Source organism: Ooceraea biroi, chromosome 12 (assembly GCF_003672135.1).
Source record: "Ooceraea biroi isolate clonal line C1 chromosome 12, Obir_v5.4, whole genome shotgun sequence".
NCBI lineage: Eukaryota > Metazoa > Arthropoda > Insecta > Hymenoptera > Formicidae > Ooceraea > Ooceraea biroi.
Window position 1 is genome coordinate 10607818 of NC_039517.1, and position 26119 is coordinate 10633936.

A 26119-nucleotide genomic window follows, 5' to 3' on the forward strand; every position below is an offset into this window, starting at 1 on the left:
AAGAAGAAGAAGAAGAAAGTATCGGAAAATACAGTTTCCTCGGACCTTTCAACGTAAATCATGACACTCTTTCTTTATCGGGGTCAAACTGACCTCGCTATGGAGATTTAATCATAGTAATTGATCGTGCGAATATTATGATAGATCACCGATCTGCCAAAGTGTGAGTTTCATTGCCGAGTTAATCACATATACGCATATTGATGCAATTAAGACGCCACGAGTTGATGCATTGCCACGCGTGCAACGACAAGATATATTCCGGAATATCGACGAATATAATCCACTAAAGGTTATTCTTATGGACCACAATCTTTCTGACAGAGATTGCCGTTACTTATGCAGGATTTACACATACAAGCAAATGTTGATTTCACAATGGATGTAGCTCGTCCATCGCGATGCGAGGAAAATCCTGGGAGCTCTCCACCAACATGACCGCTCCCACGCTCTTTTTTAATTTTTACTATACTCGTGCGACATCAGATAAGCTCATTTTCAAAAATTCTGCACAATATTTCGCAAACGTACGCAAATATAATTCCGATAATCTTTTTCAGGGAAATCGTGATCCAACAATGATGATATGGACTTTGATCTCTCCTAGTTGTCCACGAAAAAAGAAATCCGCATAAACAGCCGCAAGAATCCAAAATATCTAATCAGTCGCGAGAGTAATTAGTTTCTTCGCAACAGTTATTAAAACGCGGAAGCAGGATTTGATATATTAGTAGGATATGAAAAGTCATGATCATGCGAGCGTGGTTCCATCACTAATATTTTATCTCAAAATACGCAATAATTCGGTGAATATACGTCAACAGATGATGCTGAATCCTCGCTATACTGACGGTTTCAGCAACCGTACAGAATAGTAGATTAGAATAAACGATGCCTAAGTAGTCTTTGAATAATAACTCATGCATGCACCCAATATTTAAACAGATGATTACCTCGAGAAGACCTTTCATATTGTGGATCCATAATATTTTCAGTTGCATAAGTTTTATTTTAAACTAGGCATTTATCATTGTGACGACTTCCTTCTTTTTATCTCGAAAAAAGGCTAGTTTTTGCAAATATAATTAAATAATCTAAAAGCTATAGAAGAATAGCATTTAGTCCTTTTTAAATATTGTTTTATTGGACATTTAGAAGATACATTTCTTCGATAGCCTCGTTATTGTTCTAGTATAAACAAAATGCAACGTCAAGTACCAGTCAATGCAGTTTTTTATATCTGAGTTTAAATAAACTCAAGCATAAACTTCGGCAAAGGTTAAATAAATGATGTATAAAATTTACATATATACTTAAAGGACGCAGTTTGCAGGAAAGTGTGCATTGCTTAATTTATTTTTTAATTATTCTACATATTACATGTAAGAAAAATCTAAAGTAACAACAGTGGCAATTTCGATGACATTTGTCATATCCATTGATGGTCTTTATGACCTTTTTAAATAACAAAGATAATAATTTAAAACTCTGACAAGTTGATTTGAACACACAATCGCGCTGAACACACAAAACGCGATATTTGTATTGGCATGATATTTGAAAAAATTCAGCTTGACTAAGTGCAATGAAATTACATTTGACAATGGCATTTCGTTTCTTTGTTCGTTTAAATCGGTTATTGAAATGTCATTGGCTCGATAATTTATAGGCACGATAGTTAATACGTTTTCTCAACACTGAAACGTATCGGATCCAAGATAAGCGATCATCTTTAAGTGCAGTGGCAGTAGTTTAGAATTTTTCAAGCAATGAAATCAACGGCATATTGAGTTCCCGAATTATATTTCAATCGTAACTCATAAATTATAAATAGCAAATTCGCGATGTATCCTGACTAATTTAATAAACGTCGATCATTCGTACCGATGAAGCGTCGCAGCAAAATGTGCCATTCGTCAAAAGCGCACTTTGTGACTTGCATTGACGAAATAAAAATCACAGCAAGAGATATATTGGTAAATTAAAAAAAAAACAGTTTGTCGGCCATGTTGGATGTCAAACTGGGAATCATTTAATATCTACAAAATTTAATTGCAAAATTTAATTGCAAAATTTAATTGCAAAATTTAATTTTAATTTTCACTTTGTTGCATCTGCCAATAAAATGATTTTGTTATAAATGATCAAAGAAACGTGACACGATTTATAAGCCTAAGAACTTTCATAATTTTCATTTCATTCAATAATAATACGCTGCAGAAGGAGACATACATAAACGCAAACTGTCGTTGATACATTTAAATTCTCTGTTATTTAACTCTCTTTTTTAAAACCATAAAGAACTAATGAAGACAATCACTGGTGGCAAATCGTCCGCTTGACAATGAGGAGAGAAGGAAGAAGACTTTGTGGCGCCTACGTTCCTTACGTTTAAAGATCTATATAATTTGGTATTCATCATCTCGTGATTGTTATGCAGGCACGCTTATCCTCGTAATGACAAGTACAATATCTTCTCAAAGGATTTGTATCGTTCACATCGTTTTCCTGATTCGCTCTACAATCGCCGGCAGGCATTGTAGAACTACCGCTTACAATCTGATTAATCAAACACCGCTTGCGTAATTTTTATTATAATTATCGCGAAGATGTGCATTCAAAAGGAAGCTTCGGTACTTTGCAATGTTACAATTAGTCACATTTTGTTTTTACACGTGTGTGTGTCGGTTTAATCCCGAGCTATATGCATACTTACATTTATTTCTTTCTATTCTCTCAGATAAATTCACGCAATCGATGGTGGAAAACGGAAATTAATCTTCCGCATTTAAATCATATATTGTCCAATCTTTTTGTTGATTCTTAGACCGTACAGGGAGGATTATTTGACTATTTTATCTTAATTTGCGTAATTAGATGCTAGTAGTGATTTTTTCGAATTATATAAATTACATGTCTTTATAAAAGGAAATATACATTTTTCCGTTGACGTAACTTTACGGTTACTTGCCAACAGTACATTTTTACTTCGGTTGCAACGATGAGGACGGGATTATTTCGAAATGTTGGCGGATAAGGTGGTTGCGCATTTTCTGGAAATACTTGTACGTTGCAGTGCGTTATGCATGGTTGACGTTTCTTTGTTTCTAAACTTCCGTAAATTTCTTTATAGAAGATGACGTGGTACGCGAAGGGTACTTCTCTGCAAGCAGAGAAATTAACTTGTTTGCTTCCTCCTATCCGTCAGACGTAGAAGTTACAGAACTCCTGTATGCGAACTTCGTAATTTCTATACTAAATTCTCGGAACGCCGTTAGATTTTTTTATACGCGTTACAGCGAAAGATGCCATCGCTGCGATTCATTGTTTGCGAAGGAGATTGAGACATCGCCCGAAAGACGCGAGAGGAATACTGCTCTCTTCCACGAGATCGAGCAAAAGAGAGAACATCGGCAACTTCGGAGCCCTTTTAAAGATTTAATTAATGACTCTAACATTTCGCCGACTACTGATCTCACAAGTAAATTATTTGCCGAAATTGAATTTTATCTCTTTAGCATATCTCATCGTTGACTACATGGACTATCTAAAACCGAAATATTATATGTATAACTATTCAACGAAAAGAATTGCCGGAATCTTTATTGATCATTGGTATATTTTTTAACTTATTATTAGGTGCGAAAATTAATTCAGTGCTTTTTTAAAGAAATTAAGACTTTATTCTTTCTTCTTTTTCGAGAGGGAATTCGTCAGCTGCTCGATAGATATAGAGGAAGATATTAGAAAGTAATGGTAAATATTTCGCAAAAATTAACATGTTAATTATTTTTTGTAAATAAAGGCTCAGTTTCTTCAAAAAAGCACTAAAGTAATTCGCATGTACCTAATAATAAATCCTGATCGAAAAGAGAGAAGCTTAATCGCGGTGATATCAACCGGTGATAATCTTTGTAATACGCATAAATCGCGATATTTTCGCAGCTTGAGGACTTTCGCAAGCTTCTTTAATTAGTGGGCATTGTGGGATGTCTGCGTGCGTACTTCCTGCGGGAGTTGACGCGATTTTCCCCGAACTGTGTCGAGATCTAGCAATCGATCTAAATGCTTACGCAATCCTCTATTAGCAGACTGTCGAATCTCAAATTACCAATAGCAGCGCATGCGAAAAGCATCGATCGCGTTGCCTTTCCTTTACTACACTCTTTGCAACTTAATTAGCCCCATTATCAGTCGGAATTACGTAATACGACCTAACACAGATCTTGTCTGATGAACCGACCGGAATTCATCCTCTAAAACTTTGTTGGAAAATACTTCAGCAATTTCTCGTTTTTGGGTCTCTCAATTCTTGGTTGCTGTTTTCGTTTGCGAATAATATGAAGTATACGAAATGCGAAAAATGTGCGAATTCAGGAGGTATTATTAGGTTTGCAAACGTTTTAGTCTTTTTTTCAGCACTCTAATATTATTATTTAAACGTCAAATAAATTTTCGCTTTTTTACGTTTTGGAAGACTTGGCATCGAAGTTTGTAAAACGTCATATGCCATGATTAACGGTAAACATAATTTCGGAAAATATAGTGAATGCGATGAGGAATGAAAAGTTTGTGTATATATATATATATATATGTTTTTCGTATTTAGCAAACTGCAGTTTGGACTTGGGCTGAAAAGATTTTCTGCACGCGGCGTATCCACCCGACTTGATGTCTTCAGATTACCACTTATTGCAATCAATGCAGTACTTTTTAACTAGATAGTACTTGCGGCTAAGTTACGAAAAAACTTTTTTCGCAAAGAGATTCGAAATATACCCGACGGTAAATCATTGGACAAAAAATTGTAACGCAAACGGGGGCAAATATTTTGATGATTGAATTGTATTGTATAATTATATTATTGTGCATCTAAAAACTGAAAACAAAAAATGACTTTCGCATTGCAAAACAAAACTTTTGCATACATCTAATATTAATATGAATGAGAAAAGAGACTTACTAGGATATAATAAAGAAACTTTGCATCCGTTTGTTAGAAACACAATAATTATCGCATAACAGTCATTAAATGATCGTAGTTTATTTATATGATGATATTTATCCTAAATTAAATCCAGAGTTGAGACTTTTAACGAAGTTACGCAGTTACAGTTACTTTTTTCGGTAACTCTAACTTTATTTTCGTTCCTTTCTCTCCACGTAACTGTAACGTAACTTAACTACATAACTAGTAACTGATTTGATAGTTACATTAATAGTTACTTTATAATATAAAATATAATGTAACATAAATTCAAAATAAGTAATCATATAAATAATAAATTTATCAATGTATTTAGAAAGCATATTTATATGATTTACTTCTTTCATCTCTACAAGATTGTTATTGAATTTTTATCACCGTGTAGATGTGATATTCTTATTTTCATTGCGAGAAAGTAACTGCAAAGTAACGACTCGTTGCATTACTTTTTGAATAACATAACTATAACGCGTTACTTTTCAGAATAACTTGTAACTGTAACTAACTAGTTATATGTTTAGTGAAAAAACTCTAACTGTAACTAGATACTTTTATAAAGTAACTTTCCCAACTCTGATTAAATCTACAATTCTTCCTTGGAATTAACAGAATCTTCAAGTAAAAGAAACTTATAAGTAGGTAATATGGTTTTGCTATTTTTTTCCGTAAGTTCGTTAGTTTTCGCTTGTTCTTTCTTCTAATCTCGAGGTAAATTTACAACATCGTGAAAATACACAAAGGATTTCCTTTCTCCGATGTCCTTCGCATTTCTAGCCGAACAAATGTAAAGACCGGAGTAAGAGGAGAACGATTTTTAATAGCATGAGAACGATCGGGGGTTGATCCGTTCGCGTTTGTGATTTGTAGTGGCTCTGTATATGTGTGTGTATATTATTGTGTATGTACAAGTTGCGTGGGTGCTGGCGCCGTTCCTTTCGCGTGCATAATGAACTTTATAGATTTCTGGAGCCGAAGCAGTTTGTGCGTAACTTCACGACCGCTAAAAATTGCGACGTCACACTCGATCCTCTTTTGCCTTCATCATCTATCGTGGGGGTGGGGTGGACTGGGAGGGGGGGGACGTGGATAAGTGAGTTGAGAAAAAAAATGATTACGGCATCGCGTACGAAGGGTGGTGACTTCGATACCTGTAGATGCGGTAACGATCGGTTTTGTTTGACCATGAAATTTACGACGTTACTTCGTGTTATAGTCTTTTATTATATTAAAAAATTCTTAGATAAAATATTGTGACGTGACTAAAGCTGATAATCTTGCATCTTTTGACTGTTTCCTGTTTAGTAACGTTAAACCTGATATTCTTTTCTGTGTTTTAATACATTCTATATTTGTTCTTAAAGTATCACAATTAAGAAACTCGATCATCTTTTATGAATACAAAAAAAGAAAAAAGTTAGTCGAACATAGCGAACATTGCGACATTTAATTGCACGCAGAAGCAAAACATCAAATATTGTAATTGTAACATATTCACCCGTTTCTTTAGTGTTTTTAATAATATATAACATATATTCGTTATCAAAAACACTAAAAGAACGAGACGAATGTATATTACAACCCAATAATAGAATTTTTTAATTATACTTATAAGACACTAGCATCCCCCGTCCTGGCTTCGCCCGCGATATTTATGTGTAGAATAAAATAAAAACACATTTTACACTTTCTCACCCGTTAGGGGTAGAATTTCGGAAAACCCTCCCTTAGTGAGCACCTATGTGATAGTAGGAATATACCCTTAAAATTTCAAGTCGATAGGTGCAGTGGTTCGGGCTGCACGTTGATGAGTCACTGAGTAAGTGGTATTTGGCTTATATATACATATATAGATTATATATCGTCTTGCACAGGGCCGCGACTGGTTTTTTAAGTTAGTTTTTAATGCATTGATTATATTGATAATTACACAACAAGTGAATTTTCGCGAGTTGTACCGTCACGGTCGAGCTTTTTTTTGTACACAGTCGCGTAATAAGATACACTGCGCCCGGGGAGATTTGTAAGCACGAGTGAGTGTGTGCAGCTCGAATTACTCGGCGCGCCTACGCAATGCCGACAGACATCAGCGCAAACGGCGACATCATCGCGTTTCGTTCTGACGAGTGTTGTCTCTTTGGCCGGGTAAACGCGGCCCTATGCCCATCTCATCGGACCTTCGAAAATTACAGGAAACTTGTCGAGCGGACGAACACGCTTTTAAGAACGGAGTACGCGACTAAAATACGATTACCTACGCCGGACGCATATCAAATAGCGGCCATTTTAGTTCTTGGACGCTTCTCTTAATAGAAAAAGCAAAATTGTCCGTGTTTCTAATGCCAACTTATCGCCACATTTTGCAAGCATTATTTTACATGTCAGTACTCAAGATTATAATATAATGTATAATTAATAATAATATGTTAACAAACCTTGTATTGGTGTTTGTTATATATATAATTATGTTTTTCATATAATATATTTCGTTATTTATTAAAATTCCAAGGAAAACTATTTGAACGTTATTTTCGAACGTTTGTGACGTTCTCGCTTCGGTCTACTTTCCTAGTCTCCCGGGTAGCATAAAAATCCAAAAGACATCGCAAACACGTTCTTTAGATATCTTTTATTAAAATATATCTAAAGGACGTCTTTGCGATGTCTTTTAGATTTTTATGCTACCTGGACTTATATAATACATAATAATTCATCGAAATCGAAAAGATTTTCTGGTGCAATTCGTGCATGAATTATTAGGAAAATAATATTAGGAAGATAATCACCTCATTCTTACCACGATCATCCTGGTATTCCATGATGTTCCTTATCCTTTGTTTAGAGATCTCCACGTTATAATTCTCAGTACACATTTCGAGATCTCGGAAAGTGCAAATTACTGCCAAAAGTGCATTGCACTGCCATCTGCTATTATAATCTTCAAACTGCGCGCATTTTTTTATCTCGTGAAATCATAAAGCAAGAAATTAAACTAGATATGCTCCCTGCCTGCACAGACGTCGCAAGCACGTCTCATAGGCCGGTATTCATAGTCGGATCTTATATTTAAGACCGTCTTGAGTTTATCTGCAGATGCTGTATAGATCATTTCATTGGCTACGGAGTATCTGAAAATACACTTAAGACGGTCTTAAATATAAGATTCGACTATGAATACCGGCCTCAGTCTTTTGTTTCGCTTTGCACCGATCCCTTCTGCGCATCGCCATTATTTTAGGCGCACCAATGAGACAAGTTTGGTATATATAGTAGTGAGTGTACGACACGCTTTTGACGAATCAAGCGCTGGATTTCCGCCCAATCATATGGCGGACGTACCACGTGATCGAGAACGCTAAGATCAAAGTGCCGATAAGAGAGTGCCCATATGAATAGAGAGCCTCTAATAAGAGTGGCGACATAAGGTCCGCCATGATTTTTCTTCAAATTCCTACGAGAGAGAGAGAAATATATGTTATCTCACTCTGCAGTATGGCAGTAGCGCTATACATTATTCTTATAACCTTGATACGTCATGCGTGTATAATAATGGTTGGATGTGCGGCAGAATTTTGTACAAATTCCTCATCAAAAGGATACATAATGAAAATATTACCAAGAGATCCCCAACGTCGAGCCCTTTGGTTAAAAAATATAAATCGAGAATGCATTGTATGCAAGAAGTTATATTATTTATAATGTATTTATATTATACTTCATAATAATAAAGATTGACTGTATTTCTGCGGTACAGCGCTACAGTTGGCTACAGTAGCGCTACAGCTTTTAACCAATCTGCATAATGCTCTTGTACCGCAGAAACACAGTCATTGGTTAAAAGCTGTAGCGCTACTGTAGCGCTGTACCGCAAAACACAGTCATTGATAATATATATATGAAAATAATTTATTATTTATTATGGAATTGATTATAATAGATTTTTTTCTTTTTTCCATGTTTTTTTATATGTATATATATTATTGCAAAACGTTGCCACACATCCAACCATTATTACTTGTTAATATACACGTCTGGTAAGCAAATAGCTACATGACAGTAAGGTTATGAGAATATATATAGCGCTCATGAAGAATAGTAAGGAGATGTAACTAGATAGCGTGGAGAGAAGAAAAGTGGCAGCAAAAAATGTTCCGCATGTGGCCAAGTTCGCTGAATGGAAGAACTTGCAACATTTCGTCGCCATATTGAATATTCGTATATGTTCATTCGTGACATGTGTAGTTGTGTGAAGTGTGTAAAAGTATTGGATACATTGGATAAATAATAATATTAATAACGCATTTTAAAGTGAGTATAGTTTAGTTTAGTTATATTTTATTTATAATCGTGTGATATAAGGTTTTGAAGAAAATTATAGAATTTCTTTTAGCATAAACTTCAGCTGAATTTTAGCTCTTATAACCTAAAATTGTTAGCATGTCAAATGCATTATTATTAATTTTTAACTATAAACCACATCTTTTATAAATAATCAGAATAGATATATTGTTTAAGTATATCCAAATAGTAATATAAATAATTTTTAGGTATTAATAACTTCAGTTTTTTTGCTTATGAAAAACTATGGAAAAAGGCGTAAAATTGCACTTGTGCCAAAAAACAATAACTAAAATACGTTAAACATTATGAAATATTATTAAACATGACAAATATTAAAAATAAAAACCTGTTAATTGTTGAAGAAAATTTGTTTCCTATATTATTATATATAATTTATTTCTTATATTATTATAATAAATAATTATAAAGTAAAATATATAACAGTCTATAATTAATGTTTAATACACAGTTTTGTATTACAAATGTTTATTTTCAAAAATAAAACAGAAATACAACTTTGTTTTTACAATTTGTCTCATTCACAATTTCGTTCCCTGTCTTTCTAAAATATAACTTTATAAAATAAAGTATACATATAATACGTTCATATACTTAAGTATATGCACACAATGTACAATAGAGTATAATATCTGATATGTTAATATTAATATCGCACAAATACAGCAATAAGATTCTTCTAGCAATAATATGAATAATATTAAATTGAAAAATGTAATATTATTATTAAAATATATTGTAATTGAACACTTAAGCTATTTTGATATGATTTAAGTACAGAATTCTGATTTTATAAGTATTTCATTGTGTTTCTAATTCATCTACAATTGTTAACAATTCATTTAATTCCTCAATATTTACAATACTAATAAATTTTGAAAAAGAATGAATTTTATTATGTATATAAAATTTATTATGTATATAAATATTAACCTTTCCATTTTGTAAAAAAGCAATTCTTTTTGTTACACTATAATTAGTTTCCACTTTTTGGAAACCAAAAAACACTTCATTTCCTCTTGAATAACTCCATTTTGTAGAAGGAAGTGTAATCAACTCTATATTATCTTGTAAGTATTTAAAGCTATTGTGTCCATCAGGTTTCATTGCGTCTTTGTAAAAGGCTACAAATGAAATATATTACTTTTCTATGTAATATTAATGCTTTTACTGATTAGAAATGATTTTGTTCTGATTGATGTTTCTTTTATAACTATTTCTATTGTACATAAGATACAATATATATTAAAATATAATACCTTTCAATATTATTATTTATTCTTTCTACAGCAATATATACATGTATATATTATAAATATTAACACATCCTATTGGAACTACGTGTATGTTATATATTTTTAACCTTTTTATCATCTGTCATTAATTTCAAAATGGCGACGAAATGTTGCAAGTTCTTCCATTCGGCGAACCTGGCCACATGCGGAACATTTCGCTGCCACTTCTAATCTATGGAGTTAGGTCTCCTTACTATTACCAGAGAGAAGCCTGAGAGCGGTCACGCTCGCGTTTTAACTGTAACGCCTCAAACGTGGACATTGAAGTGATTGAAATGATTCTGTCTTTATTGCTCACTGAATATTGAATAAAGATAGAATGACGCCGCGAGCGTTGGGAGCGTCAAGTGGAACGCATATGTCCACGTTTGAGGCGTTACGGTTAAAACGCGTGCGTGACCGCTCTCAGGCTTCTCTCTGCTATTACTTCGTGATAGCGCTACTGCCATACTGCAGAGTGAGATAGCATACATATTTCCTCTCTCGCTCGTAGGAATTTGAGGACAAATGTCGGACCAATCAGAATCCTGTTTACCTTATGTCGCCACTCTGATTAGAGGCTCTCTACATATGAACTGAAAGTTGCGCTACTGTATATACTGTATACTATGGCCTACTTTTATCGACTCCTAATCATGCGCAGTAGTATACCTTGATTTCTTTTATTCTATGGAGTTTAGAAAAACGAAAACGGAGCTGTTGCGTTAAGATCAGTTAAGATCCTTGCAGGCACAATCTTGCAGTTGACTGAGCAAGACGAGCTCTGAACAGGAAGAAATTGCGGAAAAAGGACCGAGCGCTTGAGAGAAGAGAAACTTGAACCACTCTCTTTGTCTGAAGAAACGAAAGGTGAATAGCGTGGCCTTTGAACAAATTGCTTTCTGCGTTAAGATATTTTTGTCGTTGTTTCTATGTTGTTCCAATTAATTGATGATGATAAATTATGCGAAACAAAGATTTCTCACGCGTTGATTATTTATATGTTATACATAGCGTAATAATAATAAAATAAATTGATGAAACAATAAGATTATACGAGTTAAAATAACCTAGACGAAATCGGGTAAGGTTGATAATAATGTTAATGTTGTTAACTTAATTCGTTCGTTTGAGGGAAATATTACAAAAATATTATTTTTCACACGAACCATCAAATAATTGTTCATCAAACGGTACAGATCAGTCGTTATATCGTTAACTAAACTCACTTATAAATGATTATTTTTATGTTTTTTCCTCTTATTGATTTGATGCCTCTGTACGTAAACAGCGTGTCCTTAACCATTAATATTTTGAACCATCTACTTCAATCCTGTCCTGAGTTTTCCAAACATCTTTTCTTTGAACTCAATTTTAATATCATTTATTGGAATGAAAATTCTAGCGTCATTAAACTCACGAGTCGCTTTCTTTGCTAATTTATTCGCGATCACGTTTTCATTATTCCAACTATTCCAATGTGACCTTGGAATCCATCCAATAATTACCCACTTTATGTTTATATATCCAAGTTTTAAGATATTTAGAATTTTACCCTCTATTATAAATCTATTTTGATATGTACTCAAATCGTGTAACGCGATTGGTTATTCCCTGTTCCTGTTGCCTGTTGCCTCCCATTGTGTCTCCAGCTTAATGATTGTTTTCATATGCCTCAGAGGTTAAATTATAATCAAACATGACTTTGAGGCTTGTTGTGCTTCTACTTCCAATTTTTCATGCATAATACTGAACCTTCTCGGAACAACAGCAATCTTTCGTTTAATATTGTTTGAGTAATTATTATTTAGTATTGCAAAATTATATTAATATCTGATATAATTATATTAATATCTATAAATATCTAATATATTCACAAAATATATTTACTCAATAATTCGATACTTTAAATGGTAACTCTAAGAGTGCATAAAAAAATATCCTGTTTCGTTGTTATTTTTGTTTTGTTTATAATCGCGTTCATTTCTATTTCTGTGCATAGATGCCGAACATAAAACTGCAGAGTTCCGATGGCGAAGTGTTTGATGTTGAGGTCAACATCGCAAAATGCTCCGTTACGATCAAGACTATGTTGGAGGACCTTGGCATGGACGAGGACGAGGAGGAGGTTGTGCCACTGCCGAATGTTAACGCTGCGATTCTCAGGAAGGTCATACAATGGGCCTCGTATCACAAGGATGATCCACCCCCACCGGAAGATGACGAGAACAAAGAGAAGCGGACAGACGACATCAGTTCATGGGACGCAGACTTCTTAAAGGTGAATATAATAATTTAATGATGAATCGAAATTTGAAAAAAGTTGCAAAATGAGTATTGTCAGAAATGCCGTTAAATCCATCGTAAATTTAATGTAGAAATTTATTCCGTTTGCAGGTGGATCAAGGAACACTCTTTGAATTGATTCTGGCAGCTAATTACCTTGATATTAAGGGACTTTTGGATGTCACGTGCAAAACCGTCGCCAATATGATCAAAGGCAAGACACCTGAAGAGATTCGCAAAACATTTAATATCAAGAATGACTTTACCGCCTCAGAGGAAGAGCAAGTGCGCAAGGAGAACGAGTGGTGCGAAGAGAAGTAAGATACGACTGAAGATTATCACAACGCAACAAGAAATTCTTAAAACGTTAAATCATTCGTTATTGCGTTGCTAGGTTAAATTGTTTTGTCATAATAAATTTCCTGTAACATAAATGTTTTTTTTGTAAAAATAAAATCTTAAGTATTAATTGCGTTCACAATCAAATAACATCGTAACGTGAACGGAAACTCTTATTGCTCGTATCACCTATTGCATAGGACTCTTATTTACATATGGTAACTAAATAATAAAGTAATAATGACATCAGTAATGTAATCTGATATTTAATGTGTCTAGATATATATATTCGCACCTTAAAATTTCAAATGCGTACCAGAACTCGTATCTTGGTATAATAATTTTAATAGCATTATTTAATAAACTTTAGTGCACGAACTAATGTTGGTGATTTTATATAGTGTAAAGTATCACATATTAATAGTATATTTAATAATATATCATGTACACAGTTTAATAATAGTAAAGGACAAACTTGAAAACCTGCTTCTATATTATACCCCCTTTCAAGTTCTTTCAAAAATTCCTCAAAAGATCTTTCGAGACTTTTTGAGACTGTAAGTTACGAATTTTTATAATTTGTTCATATCTTGAAAAATTCATCATTTATATGTAAAATAAATATATTTAAACGATTATTAAATAGCCAATAAATCGAGTTATACAATTTTAATAAACTAAACATTTATTATTTTTATAATCTTCTATATATATATAAGCCAAATATCACTCACTCACTCAACGTGCAGCCCGAACCACTGCATCTATCGACTTGAAATTTTAAGGGTATATTCCTACTATTACGTAGGTGCTCACTAAGGGTAGGTTTTCCGAAATTCCACCCCTAACGGGTGAGAAGGGGTAAAATGTGTTTTTATTTAATTCTACACATAATATCGCGGGCGAAGCCCGCGTGACGGGGGATGCTAGTAATTTATAATTGTATTTCGAGTAATACGACCACGTTTACTTTTACCAGTTCACGCATGCATGGCTTTTCAAAATGTAATTCCCTATTTTTTTATTCCTTACGTTCTATTCCTGTGTTTCTTATTCCTCTCATTGTGTCTGGGCTCTAAACGTATCGATGACATACGTGGACATGTGTTCTCGAGGAGTTGAGAATCCACGTGCCTTAACCTCACACAAAAATCCGAGTCGCAACAAGGCTCACTTAGTTAAATGTGTAATATTTTTTCATTTCATTCGTGTTATACAAAATTAGATTTACATGAGACTTTTGTTGATATCGAAAATATCTAATCGTAACAAAACTACATTTCTCTAAACATTATGTTTACAGAATAAGTGAATCATACGTGTAACATGAGCAACATTATTATTAATCGTGACAGTAATTAGACTTATTTATATCAAAGAATAATTGTTACTCTCTAAATACATATGATGGACATTTTCATTTACTAAACTTTTCATGTGCTTTCAGTTAATTGCGCAAAAAAACAAAAAGTACAAAACGATGAAAGAGATTGTCCGCAAAGGTTACATGACGCGTGCAATTGGCTTCATCTCAATGACTCAGCCATAGAATACCATGATTTAGAAGAAATTAAGATTATATGCTACAATGAATTACAAGCAGCAAAGGAAACGGTCTCGAAACATCTGCAAAACAACATAAAGGATTATCCTGAGTTTATTGGCATTGACTTTGACATTGTAGAGTACTGTGTGCCCCCTTTGATGCTTGGGTAAGGCATAATTTAATCAGTTTTATAATTTATTAAACAAATATTTATTAAATGTGCATGCATGTCTCTAATTCATTTTTTGGCAGAATTCTTTACAGCGGACATGCTTTCTTCAATATACCTGCAGACTCGCAGACATATAAGCAAATGGTTGCTTCTTTACATGTAAAATATATTTTTTCGAAATATGTAACATCGACCCAGGAAGTGATGTGTCAATTTAAAATTCATGGACAGTCTGTATGCCTGAGGAAATTAACGGATGTCCAGGAGAGTACCATTGAGCATACAGGATATCTCTTTGCATATGCCATCGCTACTTCTGGATCAACTGGAACGCCGAAAGTCGTTAAAGTTCCTCATCACTGTATATTACCTAATATCATAGATCTCAAGAGAATTCTTGATATAACAAGATGCGATAAAATTGCGCAATTGACAAATTTCACGTTTGACCCTAGTATCGTGGAAATTTTTCTGAGCCTCTGTTGCGCTGCGACTCTATTCATGATTTCAAAGCCATTGAGAAATGAGGCTAGCAGGTTTGTGTGAAGTAACATTAATAAGTTTATTTTGAAAAACAAAGCTTAGAAAGGGAAGAAATTATGTAGGATTTACGATAAAGAAACAAATGTTTTTCTAGGCTCTTGGAGAAGATATTCCACGCTCACGTAACAGTTCTTCAAATTACACCGTCGCTTCTCTTCCACAAATGGTCCACTGAACGGCTGAAAGTAACGATATTGGATAAGAACTCTCATTTGAGAGTTCTTCTGCTGGGTGGAGAACCGTTTCCTAAGATGAAATTACTTTTAGAAGCTAGTCATCCACAAAATGCCACGCGATTGTTTAATATCTACGGTATCACCGAGGTATCTTGTTGGTCCAGTATCAACGAAATTGCCAAGGATAACGACGTACGCGAATGTTGCTTGGGCAAACCATTGTCGGGAACTGTATTTCAAATCAAGGATAATGATAATAAAGTGATAACCAGAGGCGAAGGTGTCCTTTACATCGGTTAGTCTTCAACGTTATGTCTACACGTGAAACGTGTGGAGAATACAATTTTATGTAAACTATTTGAATTCTTCGATATAGGAAGCACCACTAGAATTTGTATCATTGGAGATGAAACTGAAGGAAATTTGAGTAAGCCTGTTTTTCGTGATACTGGCGACGTCGTTTCCGTAAGTTTTCGCAAATAGTTCATTCTAACAAATTTCGATTAATTTCATTAGATCAAACATTTTCAAGAATATTTTAGAATAATGTGTGTAAATTTACTTACTCGTTTTTTAGACAGATGAACGGGGTAGAATATTTTATAAAGGAAGACGGAATAACATTGTAAAGAGATTTGGGAATAAAGTAAATCTGCGAAAACTCGAGGAAATCGTGGTGGATTTAAATTCCGTGCAGACTTGCGTCGCATTCTGGGACGCAGAACTCCACAAATTATATCTATGCTTGTCTACTACGAAATCCAAAGCAGAATTTTCTAGATTGAGAAATGATGTTACGTCGCATTTACAGATATTGCCAGCAATTTATAAGCCTGATAAAATAATCGTAGTAGAACAGTTTGACTTTACTACAAGCGGAAAAATCTGCCTTGCATCGTTGAAAAGAGTATGCAGAAGCTCCGAAAGAGAAATTACTGATGCAAACAACTTGCATGTTGATAAAGTATTCGAAAAATTATGGGACCAGCACGTAAAATGTAAAGATACTGGTTTTATGATGTCAGGCGGTACGTCGATAGCAGCGATTCAGATCTCGAGTGCCACCACTGAGGCCTTCAACGTGGAATTTCCCGAATTGATTGGTATGCTGCTGAAGGATGGTACGTTCGACGAGTGCGTCAATTATGTCAGAAGTACTTTAATCAACCGAGTTTGTAACGATGATGTCAATCGTTATACCGACGTTTCTCTTGACGATGGAATGATACTCAATACAAAGAAGACCGTAATAAAACCAACATCACTGAATGACTGTTTGATATCGTCAAGTATGAAGAGTTACTGCCAATGGTACAAATGCAGAGGAAAGACTTACGGTGCATTAAAGCAAGAGCAAAACACTGGAAAAATTATAAAAAATATATCTAACATTGAGATAATAGCAAGTTATAATTTGCAGAAGTGCGTTGATGCCTCGCCCACCGTGTACCGTTATTCCGAGTAAGAGTAACTTGAGATATTATAATTGGGAAAATATTTTTATGCTTACAACATATGGATCTTTTATGCGTTTAATTTTTAGAGCAGAATTGTATGCAACGGTTGGATCGCATTCCGGCATCATATGTACTGTTAGCTTGCTAGAGACTAGTAGATCATACGAGGTAAAATTACCAGACAGGATAGAAGCTTCTGTTCTAGTTTTAGCTGATTTTCACGGGATTGTGGGTGAATATTTTGTATGAATACTGTAATTTAACAATTATTTAATGAAAGATGCGTTAAAAAACTCCACTTGCAGGATGTTATGATGGACACGTTTACTGCATCCATTTGAAAACTGGCCAAGTGATATGGAAGTTTCAAACGCAGGATATAGTTAAATGCACGGCTATAATGTGCGCGCAAGGGAGCAAAGTATTTGTCGGCTCTTACGATCGTCATGTATACTGTCTTTCGATAGAGGTACATGATAATATTCAGTATTCTCTAATTAAGATTGTATAGTAAATTATTTGTATTCTATCTCTATTATCCTGCAGGATGGCACTCGAATATGGAAAACCGAAGCAAGTAAAGGTGCAATTTGTGCCACTGGTTGTTTACACTCGCAATCAACTTCGGTCCTCTTTGGCACGTTAGACGGTTCTTGCCTGGCCTTGAGGCAGTCCTCCGGACAAGTTACATGGAAGCATAAATTGCAGGATCCGATTTTTGTCGCACCCGTCGTTCTCCGGAGTGGACACGCTCTATTTTGCTCCGTCGCTGGAGCGTTGTGCTGCTTTGATATCGAAACCGATTGTGAGGTATTCCCTCCTGCTCCTCCGTCGATCGATATGTTTATAACTCTTTTTATTTTTACAGATGTGGCGGCACGTGATAGGCGGTAATGTGTTTTCCTATCCGGTGATACAAACTCTCGGATCCACGGACAATGAACTCGTCACCTTGGCTAGCCACAACAAGAATTTGTATCTTTTAGAAATGCCAGAAAAAATAGTCGAGAAAAATAAGCCGCGATTGAAATCTACATTACGATTCCATTCGCCTATTTTCGCGACTCCTTGGTGCGACGATAGACACATATTTGTTACATGTACGGATGGCACGTTCCAAACGTTTAACGTAGAAGGCAAATTGTTAGCGACCAAGCAATTTCCCGGCGAAACGTTTTCCTCGCCGATCGTCCATGACGATCTGATCATTCTGGGATGCAGGGACAACAATCTCTATGTTTTGAAACTCAGTTAAAGGTCTGGTGTAATCAAAATTTTCGTCAAGTGCAACTACGTGGATCTTTTAATTTCTCGTTTCTTTGAATTTAAACAGAACTGCAGACAGGACAGGATTAATACAATATCATTTATTCCATTCTGCTCTCGTGTGTTACAAGTTGACGGATAACAGCAAAAGCTATCCATCGTGGTTGTGACAAGTGCGTGTCCGTTGTACCCATTTTTCACCAAATCTTTTCGTACATAATCGTGCGAAATTGCATGTAACTCGCCATAACCCAGAGAGAGAGAGTGCAAGCAAAGTATGAATCTAGGAAAATGACGGTTACCCATCGCCTCTTAGACAATCGTGCAGACGTATTTGCATCATTAATCGGCAATCGATGTGCACACGTGAGTATTCGCGTTTCCTCGTCCTCCTCGTCTTATCAGGTAACGATTAATGATAATTTTACATGATACGCCCGCGCTTCTTATGCAAAAGAAATAATACAGATATCTCAAGTTCACACGAAACAACAATACTTCAACGATTTCATTTTCTCATATTTATATATATATATATGTATACATATCTTTCTATATATATATCTATATACTATATATAGACCTATATTATATCTAATGTGAAATGCTTGGCCACTCCGGACGTCCCTTCTCTTATCGCATAGATATTAATTTTCGGTTCTTTTCTTTTTTTTTCCCGAGCAATTTCCGAATACGCCGACTTTTGTCTCAAGCGTGTATGAGAATGCGATTCTCCTATTCCTAATTCTGTTTCTGAGCGCACATTGAAAATATCTAGCCGTACTATCAATTACAAAATTTTTTTTCCTAAGTCAGGACAAATGAAAATAAAAATAAGTGAATGTAGAGGACGAAATAGTTATAACGGTATATACGCGAAGATCGCGAATATCGAGCAACGCGTTATACCTTGGATGTCGGTTCTAATTTTGCCGTGCGAATCGATAATAGGAAATTACGAATAGAACACATTCGCTCGCCTGTCGACAGTCCATGGCGCTAGACTATGCCGCTGCTCGATCGCGATTATTCTGCCCGAAACGCTAAATGCAACTCGACAAATCGCAGTTTAAAGCCCGAACACGGACAACGTAAGTTTTTTTTCTTTTACGCAATAATCGATGTTTCGTTTACACCTATGGGAATTACCTAGACAGATATGGTACCTAGATTGACTGTATCGTTAGTGAGTTATCAGTAACACGTTCTCTATGAACCTTATGTAGCAACACAAATCTGTAGATTTTCCACTTTTTCTTTTGTACAATGTAATCTGCCGTTGAACGTTTCGCTTATATCTTATACGTTTCGTTAAAATATGATAGATATCTATTACACGCAGTGACGGACGTCTCCTTTCTTGTATTATTATTCATTCGAACGTACATTGGCAAAATATAAATTTACAAGAGGACCGAAACCTTACAATCCGATGTTCCGAGTCGTAGAAATGGAGTTGAAGAGTTCTACCGTATAAACGTAGAAGATTCGTGTGGTTCGAATGCAAGACTCTGCCGAAGGGTCGATGAGTGCCAGCGGGATAAGATTAGGACGAAGACTGGGACTGAGAGATAGAGAGAAAGATGTAGAATTTAGCCAACTTTTACCTCTGTCTTTCATTCTCTATCAGAGAGAATTCTACATAGTTAGGCACAGGTCTGCTCGCAGCTTGATTTGTTCCATAGTACCTGCCTTACACGCAAAATACCGACGCGGTCGGCATCGTCGATGCGTTGTTTTTTATTTTTATTCGAATACGCGAATTCACTGAGCGCTTCGATTTCCCAAGTATATACGATAAATGCACGCGCATAATTCACAATTACAGTTACTGATCCTCGTCGCCGAGCTCGTGCTTCACCTTGTTGAAGTCGAACTCCTCGCCAGTGGCGCGCTTGAATATATCGAGCACGTCTAGACAGGTTGTCTCAAAGTGCGTGGTCGCGTCGTAGCTGGTGGAGATGAATATCTGACTGTTGATACCGTCGTCCACCGGCACCATGTAATCAGAGATACTGACGAATTTCTGCCTGATTGGACCGAGCAGATCCAAGCCAGGCTTGATCTCGGCTTCCGGGTTCTTTGTCTCCACTGTGGTCGAGACCATGGCGATGAACCAACCCTTCGCCGCGACCTGATGAGTATATGATACGAGGGATACGTAGATATCGGAATTGCGGCCGACCTGAGGGAAAAGTGAAATGTTTCATTAAAAAGATTGACACGCGAATGATTAGCAGATATCGCAATGACGAATTCCCGCAAATAAATCGACTGAAAGATTGTACGTTTGAGATACTTGAAAATCATTAAAGAGATTTCTCAAGTTTTCTGTTAGAATTACGTTACAATATGCTGAGAGTTGATGAACCGTCAGTACCTGTTTCTGAGGAATGATGATTTGCGTTGACAGTGCGTCGCCGGTATTTGATATCGGATGATCCATCAGACATATGCATCTTATCACCTGACCGACTTTCTTCGCACGATCAGGTACATACGTAGGATCACAAAAGACTTGCCTGCATTGAGCTACTTCGTCGCCGGAACGAACGCCAACCACCTACACAACGAGTCCAACTTTAGTTAGACGAAAATACCTTAGTGACGGAAACACGATAAGCGCGACACTCACCTTGCCGTCCTTCATGATGATTTCATCGATCGGCTTGTCCAGCATGTACGTGCCACCGTAAATGGCGCTAAGACGCGCGAATCCCTGAGGAAGTTCACCCAGGCCGTACAACGGATAAAGGTACGGCGACTTTCCGTATCGTGCTAAACTATCGCTGTACAATTTGATCCTCCTAATGGTGGTTATCGCGGTTTGGCTTATATAGTCGTCGTCCCTTGAAGAATAGATATTATATTAACGTTAAAATTAAACAAATTTTCAAAGTTATTTATCTTGTGAGTCTTTTAACTCTTTTTAGTCAATTACAGGATAGATTAAATCGGTGATCGGCGACAAAGTCAATTATTACCTATACAACGCTAACGCGTGTCCGGTAAAGTCTTGCGTGTTCCTGTCGAGATTAAATTTATTGTAGAGCGCACTCATGTTGTTGTTGAAAGGATCGAAGCCTTCCCACGTCTTTGGATCGTCCTCCCGCATGTTCTGCACCCACATGAGGAAACTGCGGAACCGCCGCTTCTCAAACAGGCCCATCAGGTCGCTGGACAAGGCCTCCTGCTGATCGATTGGCACCTTGGAGATCTTGCCCGATTTGTACACGTACGAACCCTCGACTGATTTAAACTCCAAGTAACGTGTCACGCCCGTGTGGATGAGTAGCTTGACCAGAAGACCATTCGCCATGAGGAACTTGGGGATCAAGTCAACGTTCCAGTCTCGACCACGGCCATAACTCTCATCTGGCGACGGAGCCTTGAACTTGCTGGAATGGCATAACATCATACGTCATCTAAATACAAAATTATGTAATTATATTAAAACAGCAGGCACTACGTTTCAATAATACAAGCGACAATGAACGAAAAACTCATTAAGATAAAATGAGTTCCGATTAAATAAATTAATGATTTCTGTCTATCAAGGTAAAAGTTTCTATCGGAATTCCACTTCCGTCAGGCGTAATCAGGCATTCGGAAACCGCGAGAAATGTTTATCAGCGAAAGGTATTTTCGCGCAACGCTGCCGAGCACAGCAATAACGGATATGTCGAATATATCGCGTTTATTTGTGAATCTGCATCCGTTGACAACCCGTCGACGACTGACCCTGACGATTGAACGGTGTTGCGAACGTGGTGCGATGCGAGTCAAGGCCAACAATTTATTGATAATGACAAGACCGGTTGGATTAGCCGCGAGATGATTTATTGAAACGATAATCGCTCTTCGTTACTGATTTCTCTTGACGATACCTGGCCCGTAGAAGCGTACAACATAAACATGATTGTACAACTTGACGCACGTAACGTAAACACATTTTATCATCGAGTTTAGCTCTCTATAATAATTTACATCCCCTAGCTTCAGTAAACAAGATAATATCCTATCATATATCGCGTCGTGCGCACGAGTCTGCGGTATTTAAAGAAATCTAAAGGAACATTGATGCGTGCGTGAAGAAGTGAGCAGCGTCTTTGCTCGTCCGAATTCGTCGAGATTTGCATTTCGTAATCGCGAGATCGCGGTCGCTGGAACCCAGCGTGAACACTTGCGTGTCAGCGATGGCTCAGAACGAGCGTTTCTCGCATTTTTCCGCGAGCCACGTAATTACGTACAATCTTTGAAACGTCCGTTCCGCTTTCTATCTTGTATTCGGCGCGGGCGGAACCTCCTCGGGACGCGACTTTCATGACCGCGCGATGCTTGCACGAGAACGTGACGAGAGTGTTGCACCAGGTGAAACAGGATATCCGCGTTTTTCAGGTGACACCGCGCCTTTTGAGAGAGTGCAGCCGCTATGAAACGCCACGCCGGCAGAACAGGAAGGAGCAGGAAGGGAGTCGAGAGACAGAGGAAGCCCTAATCGCACCACCGAACTCTTGACACTTGATTGTACCTTTTTTCAAGCGATTACTGCGCGACCAACAAGCGAAAGAGCACGCGGTGATGAAATCGAGACACAAAATATGATATGGAATGCTAAAAACAACGTGGAGCGACGTTATCTTTCCTCTATCTCTCATCCATAATAATGTCGTGCTGACCGTTGTTGCATTTCGCGAAACTCCATCTGTCCAGCTTCTATCGCAATGTGTTTGGATGAGCAAGCCTCTGATCAAATTGCTGCCTATTGAAGGACATTTAAGATGTCAAGGACGAATAATATAATTAGTTCCCGTGAGGAAATGAAATTGAGTAAAATTAATATACCAAGACGAGAGTAATAGTCTTCGCCAGGAAATAAAATTAAATATATCTCGTTGAGACGATCGATATGATGGAAATTGGACGATCCGCGTTAATCGCGGAGAAAATTGTAACCGGAGAGAAAAATAAAAGCAGGAGAGAGATTAGGATAATCATCGCGGTGATCGGAAACCCGATCGTGTTTCCTACGTAATTAGCACTGTTAATGATAAACGCGGACGGCGACGTTTTTACTTCGACGTAATAAACGTATATAATTAGAGAAAAAATTTTCCTCGCGCGACAACGACATTGCAAATTGATGTGCAACGTGTCGCTTTGTAATCTCGTTGTACGTGTGATCATAGAAAACACTGAGTCATGTCAACTCGATTGCTTTGCACTTTATCCCTTACCACGAGCGTTTCTCAATGCTCAAAGATGCTGAGAATAAAATATCGTCGACAGAGTCAGCGTGTTTGTAAAAAACACATAACTGATGTGAGAAGGAGAAAAGAAATAGTAAATTAATAATAAAGTGTGAGGGAGAAAAAGAGACAGAATGAAGGTATAATTAAAGTATCGCGAAATATGTTTGGCGTAGATTTCTTCTTTTGCGTTATCTCTTAAAATAAAAACGTGTTTATGCTTTAACCAGAGGAAACCAGGTATAACACACAGAAAATGCAGCTGAGAAGGGAGTCGCTGTAGAATACCGTAGTGAGCAGCGAAGCGTGAATCGCTGTGATAAAAATTGACGTTCCAGAAAACCCATGGCCGAAGAAATCACAGTGAAGGGTCGCCGCGCCGCGCCGGCAAGAAACTCCGCATAGGGCTAATTGTAAGCCAAATTGCAAGCTTCAATCGAACGGTTTGCTCGCGGGACGCGGACATTCTTTCTCTTCTTCTAGCTCCCAAGTGTGACCGGGAGGACGGTGGTACCGAACTTTCTGCTACTTTCGACTGGTAGAGTAACGACCGGAATTCGCAATCAGCGTCGAACGCCCGCAGCATCTCAAGTTATACTGGATCATAAATTTTTATTCCAAAATTTATTCCAAAATGAAGCGTAAATTCCATTGGCTTCAATTCCTGCGTATTACCTCTCCATCTCTCATTCTACTTTTTTGTTTTCCTTGATAATATAAAAACGGTCGATACACATATTTACGTATTCGTGAAAATTACAATATTATTGATATAATATAATTGAACATTATATTTATTATAATTTTAATATTCTTTGACAATGTCATCATATTGGATCGTAACATATGTCCTGTTTTTAATAACGAATACATGTACACCCTCCCAATTATTACACATTATCTCTCTTTACATATGTAAGGAATTTGCGAAGATTACGTGGGAAACGACGATCACCGCGGCACAGGTTCGATTGATCGCGCGACGAGGGAACCAAAAGCGGCCGCGTTCAAGTTGATCCGCGCGCGCGGCGGGAACGCGGGCTCGAGAATCGATACACTTCCCCTGCCGTATGCGACGCAGTTCCGACGGTATACGGCGTTTCCTGCGGGAACGTATCTTCCCTCTCCTCCTCCTCCTCCTCCTCCTCTGTCTTTCTTTCTCCTCTTCCATTATACTCTCGATCTGCCCGTCACCGCTCTCGTATTAATCGGCAGGATTTCGATCGCGGGAGGAGACGAGAATCAATATTCACAATCGCATGTACGTCTCCCAGCTGTCGACGATGACGGTTTCCCGCTCGTACGATACGGAGGAAGAAGGGCGGGGGAGGGGGAGGAGAGGGGGAGATGGGAAAGGCTCGTGCAAGATAAACGCCCGAAAGATCTCGCAAAATTGGGCAGAAGAAACGTCCTCTCGTTCAACAGGTCCTTCCGAGATCTCTCGAATGACTCTCCGGGCTCTCGCGTTGCTCCCGTAAAGTGGAAGAAAAAAAAGGGGAAAGGCAGGAACACGTCGCGTACTCACCCGAACAGGTCCTCGAGGGGCGTGATGGAGGCCGACTCGCCGCCGTAATACTTGTTGCGGTCGATGTGCAGCACCCGTTTGCCGCTGACGGCTAGCATACCCGAGAGGATGCATTCCTTCAGGCCAGTGCCGAGCACGACCGCGTCGTATTCTTCATTCATGTTTGCGCCGGACGAGAAAACGGAGCGAGAGAAGAAGCAACAAAGACGAGAGAGAGAAGAGGTGCGGAAGAGTACACGGTATCGCGACTCGAACGTCTATGTGCGAGAGCGGACGCGTTTCTCCCTTACGGGCACGTTACGTCCGTCGGTCTCTGTCACTCGCCGACGGTCGCTCACTCACGACGTCGTGCGATCGCGAAAAAATTGCACGATTGCAACTCTACGTGACACGACACAGCACGACACGTCGAATGGAAGGAAGACCAACTCTTTCTCTGTCGCTACTCTGTCGACGATGACGGCGACGGCGGTAGCGACGACGACGACGACAGCAGCGGCGGCGACGGCGGCGGCAACAGTGGTGGCAACGACGGCAGTGATGGCGATGGCAGCACGGTGCCGGATGACGTAGACTTTTCCCTAGGCCACGTCCAATCGTTGCGTCTATTGGCAAATGTTTGGAGAACATTGTTGGGAAATTTGTAAACTACAATTATCTTCATTAAGAATTAAATAACAATTGTAAATTCAAATGCACTGAAAGAACGATACATCTGCAAATAATAATTTTAATAATAACTTTAATGAATAATAAATTAATTAGAAAAAGAAGCATTTAGGAAAGTTATGTTCTATAATATTTATAATTTCGCCAATGTTATTGTAACATATTTTCACTAATTTATAGAACATATTGAATTCGCTTTTTACGTCCTCTAGTAATATTTTGCATTTTGCTGAATTGTAAATTTCCCGCTGTTGATCAGTTTGCGCTGACTTAC

At 37.3% G+C, this 26119-nt stretch overlaps 3 protein-coding genes and 1 long non-coding RNA gene across 8 annotated transcripts; 2 read left to right on the forward strand and 2 right to left on the reverse strand.

Moving 5' to 3' along the window:
- Positions 1–9780: 9780 nt before the first annotated feature.
- LOC113563001 lies at positions 9781–10900 on the reverse strand. Its single transcript, XR_003407286.1, has 2 exons — positions 10603–10900; positions 9781–10467 (listed from the first exon to the last, which is right to left on the reverse strand). It is a non-coding gene; the product is annotated as an uncharacterized LOC113563001 (long non-coding RNA).
- Positions 10901–11289: 389 nt separating this feature from the next.
- LOC105280685 (S-phase kinase-associated protein 1) lies at positions 11290–13724 on the forward strand. The gene is made up of 3 exons (XM_011341399.3): positions 11290–11487; positions 12620–12898; positions 13015–13724. Exons 2-3 carry the CDS (start codon positions 12620–12622, stop codon positions 13222–13224), a joined length of 489 nt encoding a protein of 162 aa, XP_011339701.1. The 5' UTR covers positions 11290–11487; the 3' UTR covers positions 13225–13724.
- A 413-nt stretch (positions 13725–14137) lies between these two features.
- Positions 14138–18993, forward strand: LOC105280682 (beta-alanine-activating enzyme). Of its 5 annotated transcripts, XM_011341393.3 has the most exons (11): positions 14138–14247; positions 14690–14954; positions 15041–15496; positions 15598–15974; positions 16056–16144; positions 16257–17140; positions 17223–17368; positions 17442–17605; positions 17683–17946; positions 18005–18393; positions 18470–18993. In XM_011341393.3, the coding sequence occupies exons 1-10, from the start codon at positions 14166–14168 to the stop codon at positions 18389–18391; spliced, it is 3114 nt and encodes a 1037-aa protein (XP_011339695.1). In that variant the 5' UTR covers positions 14138–14165; the 3' UTR covers positions 18392–18393; positions 18470–18993. The 5 variants fall into 5 exon arrangements, with proteins under 5 accessions (XP_011339695.1, XP_011339694.1, XP_011339698.1 ...); XM_011341392.3 differs by having other exon boundaries at positions 18005–18993; XM_011341396.3 differs by lacking the exon at positions 18470–18993 and having other exon boundaries at positions 17683–17941; positions 18005–18170.
- Positions 18489–25601, reverse strand: LOC105280684 (rab GDP dissociation inhibitor beta). Its single transcript, XM_011341397.3, has 5 exons — positions 25177–25601; positions 21387–21800; positions 21038–21251; positions 20783–20965; positions 18489–20587 (listed from the first exon to the last, which is right to left on the reverse strand). The coding sequence occupies exons 1-5, from the start codon at positions 25335–25337 to the stop codon at positions 20231–20233; spliced, it is 1329 nt and encodes a 442-aa protein (XP_011339699.1). The 5' UTR covers positions 25338–25601; the 3' UTR covers positions 18489–20230.
- Between the last annotated feature and the right edge of the window lie 518 nt (positions 25602–26119).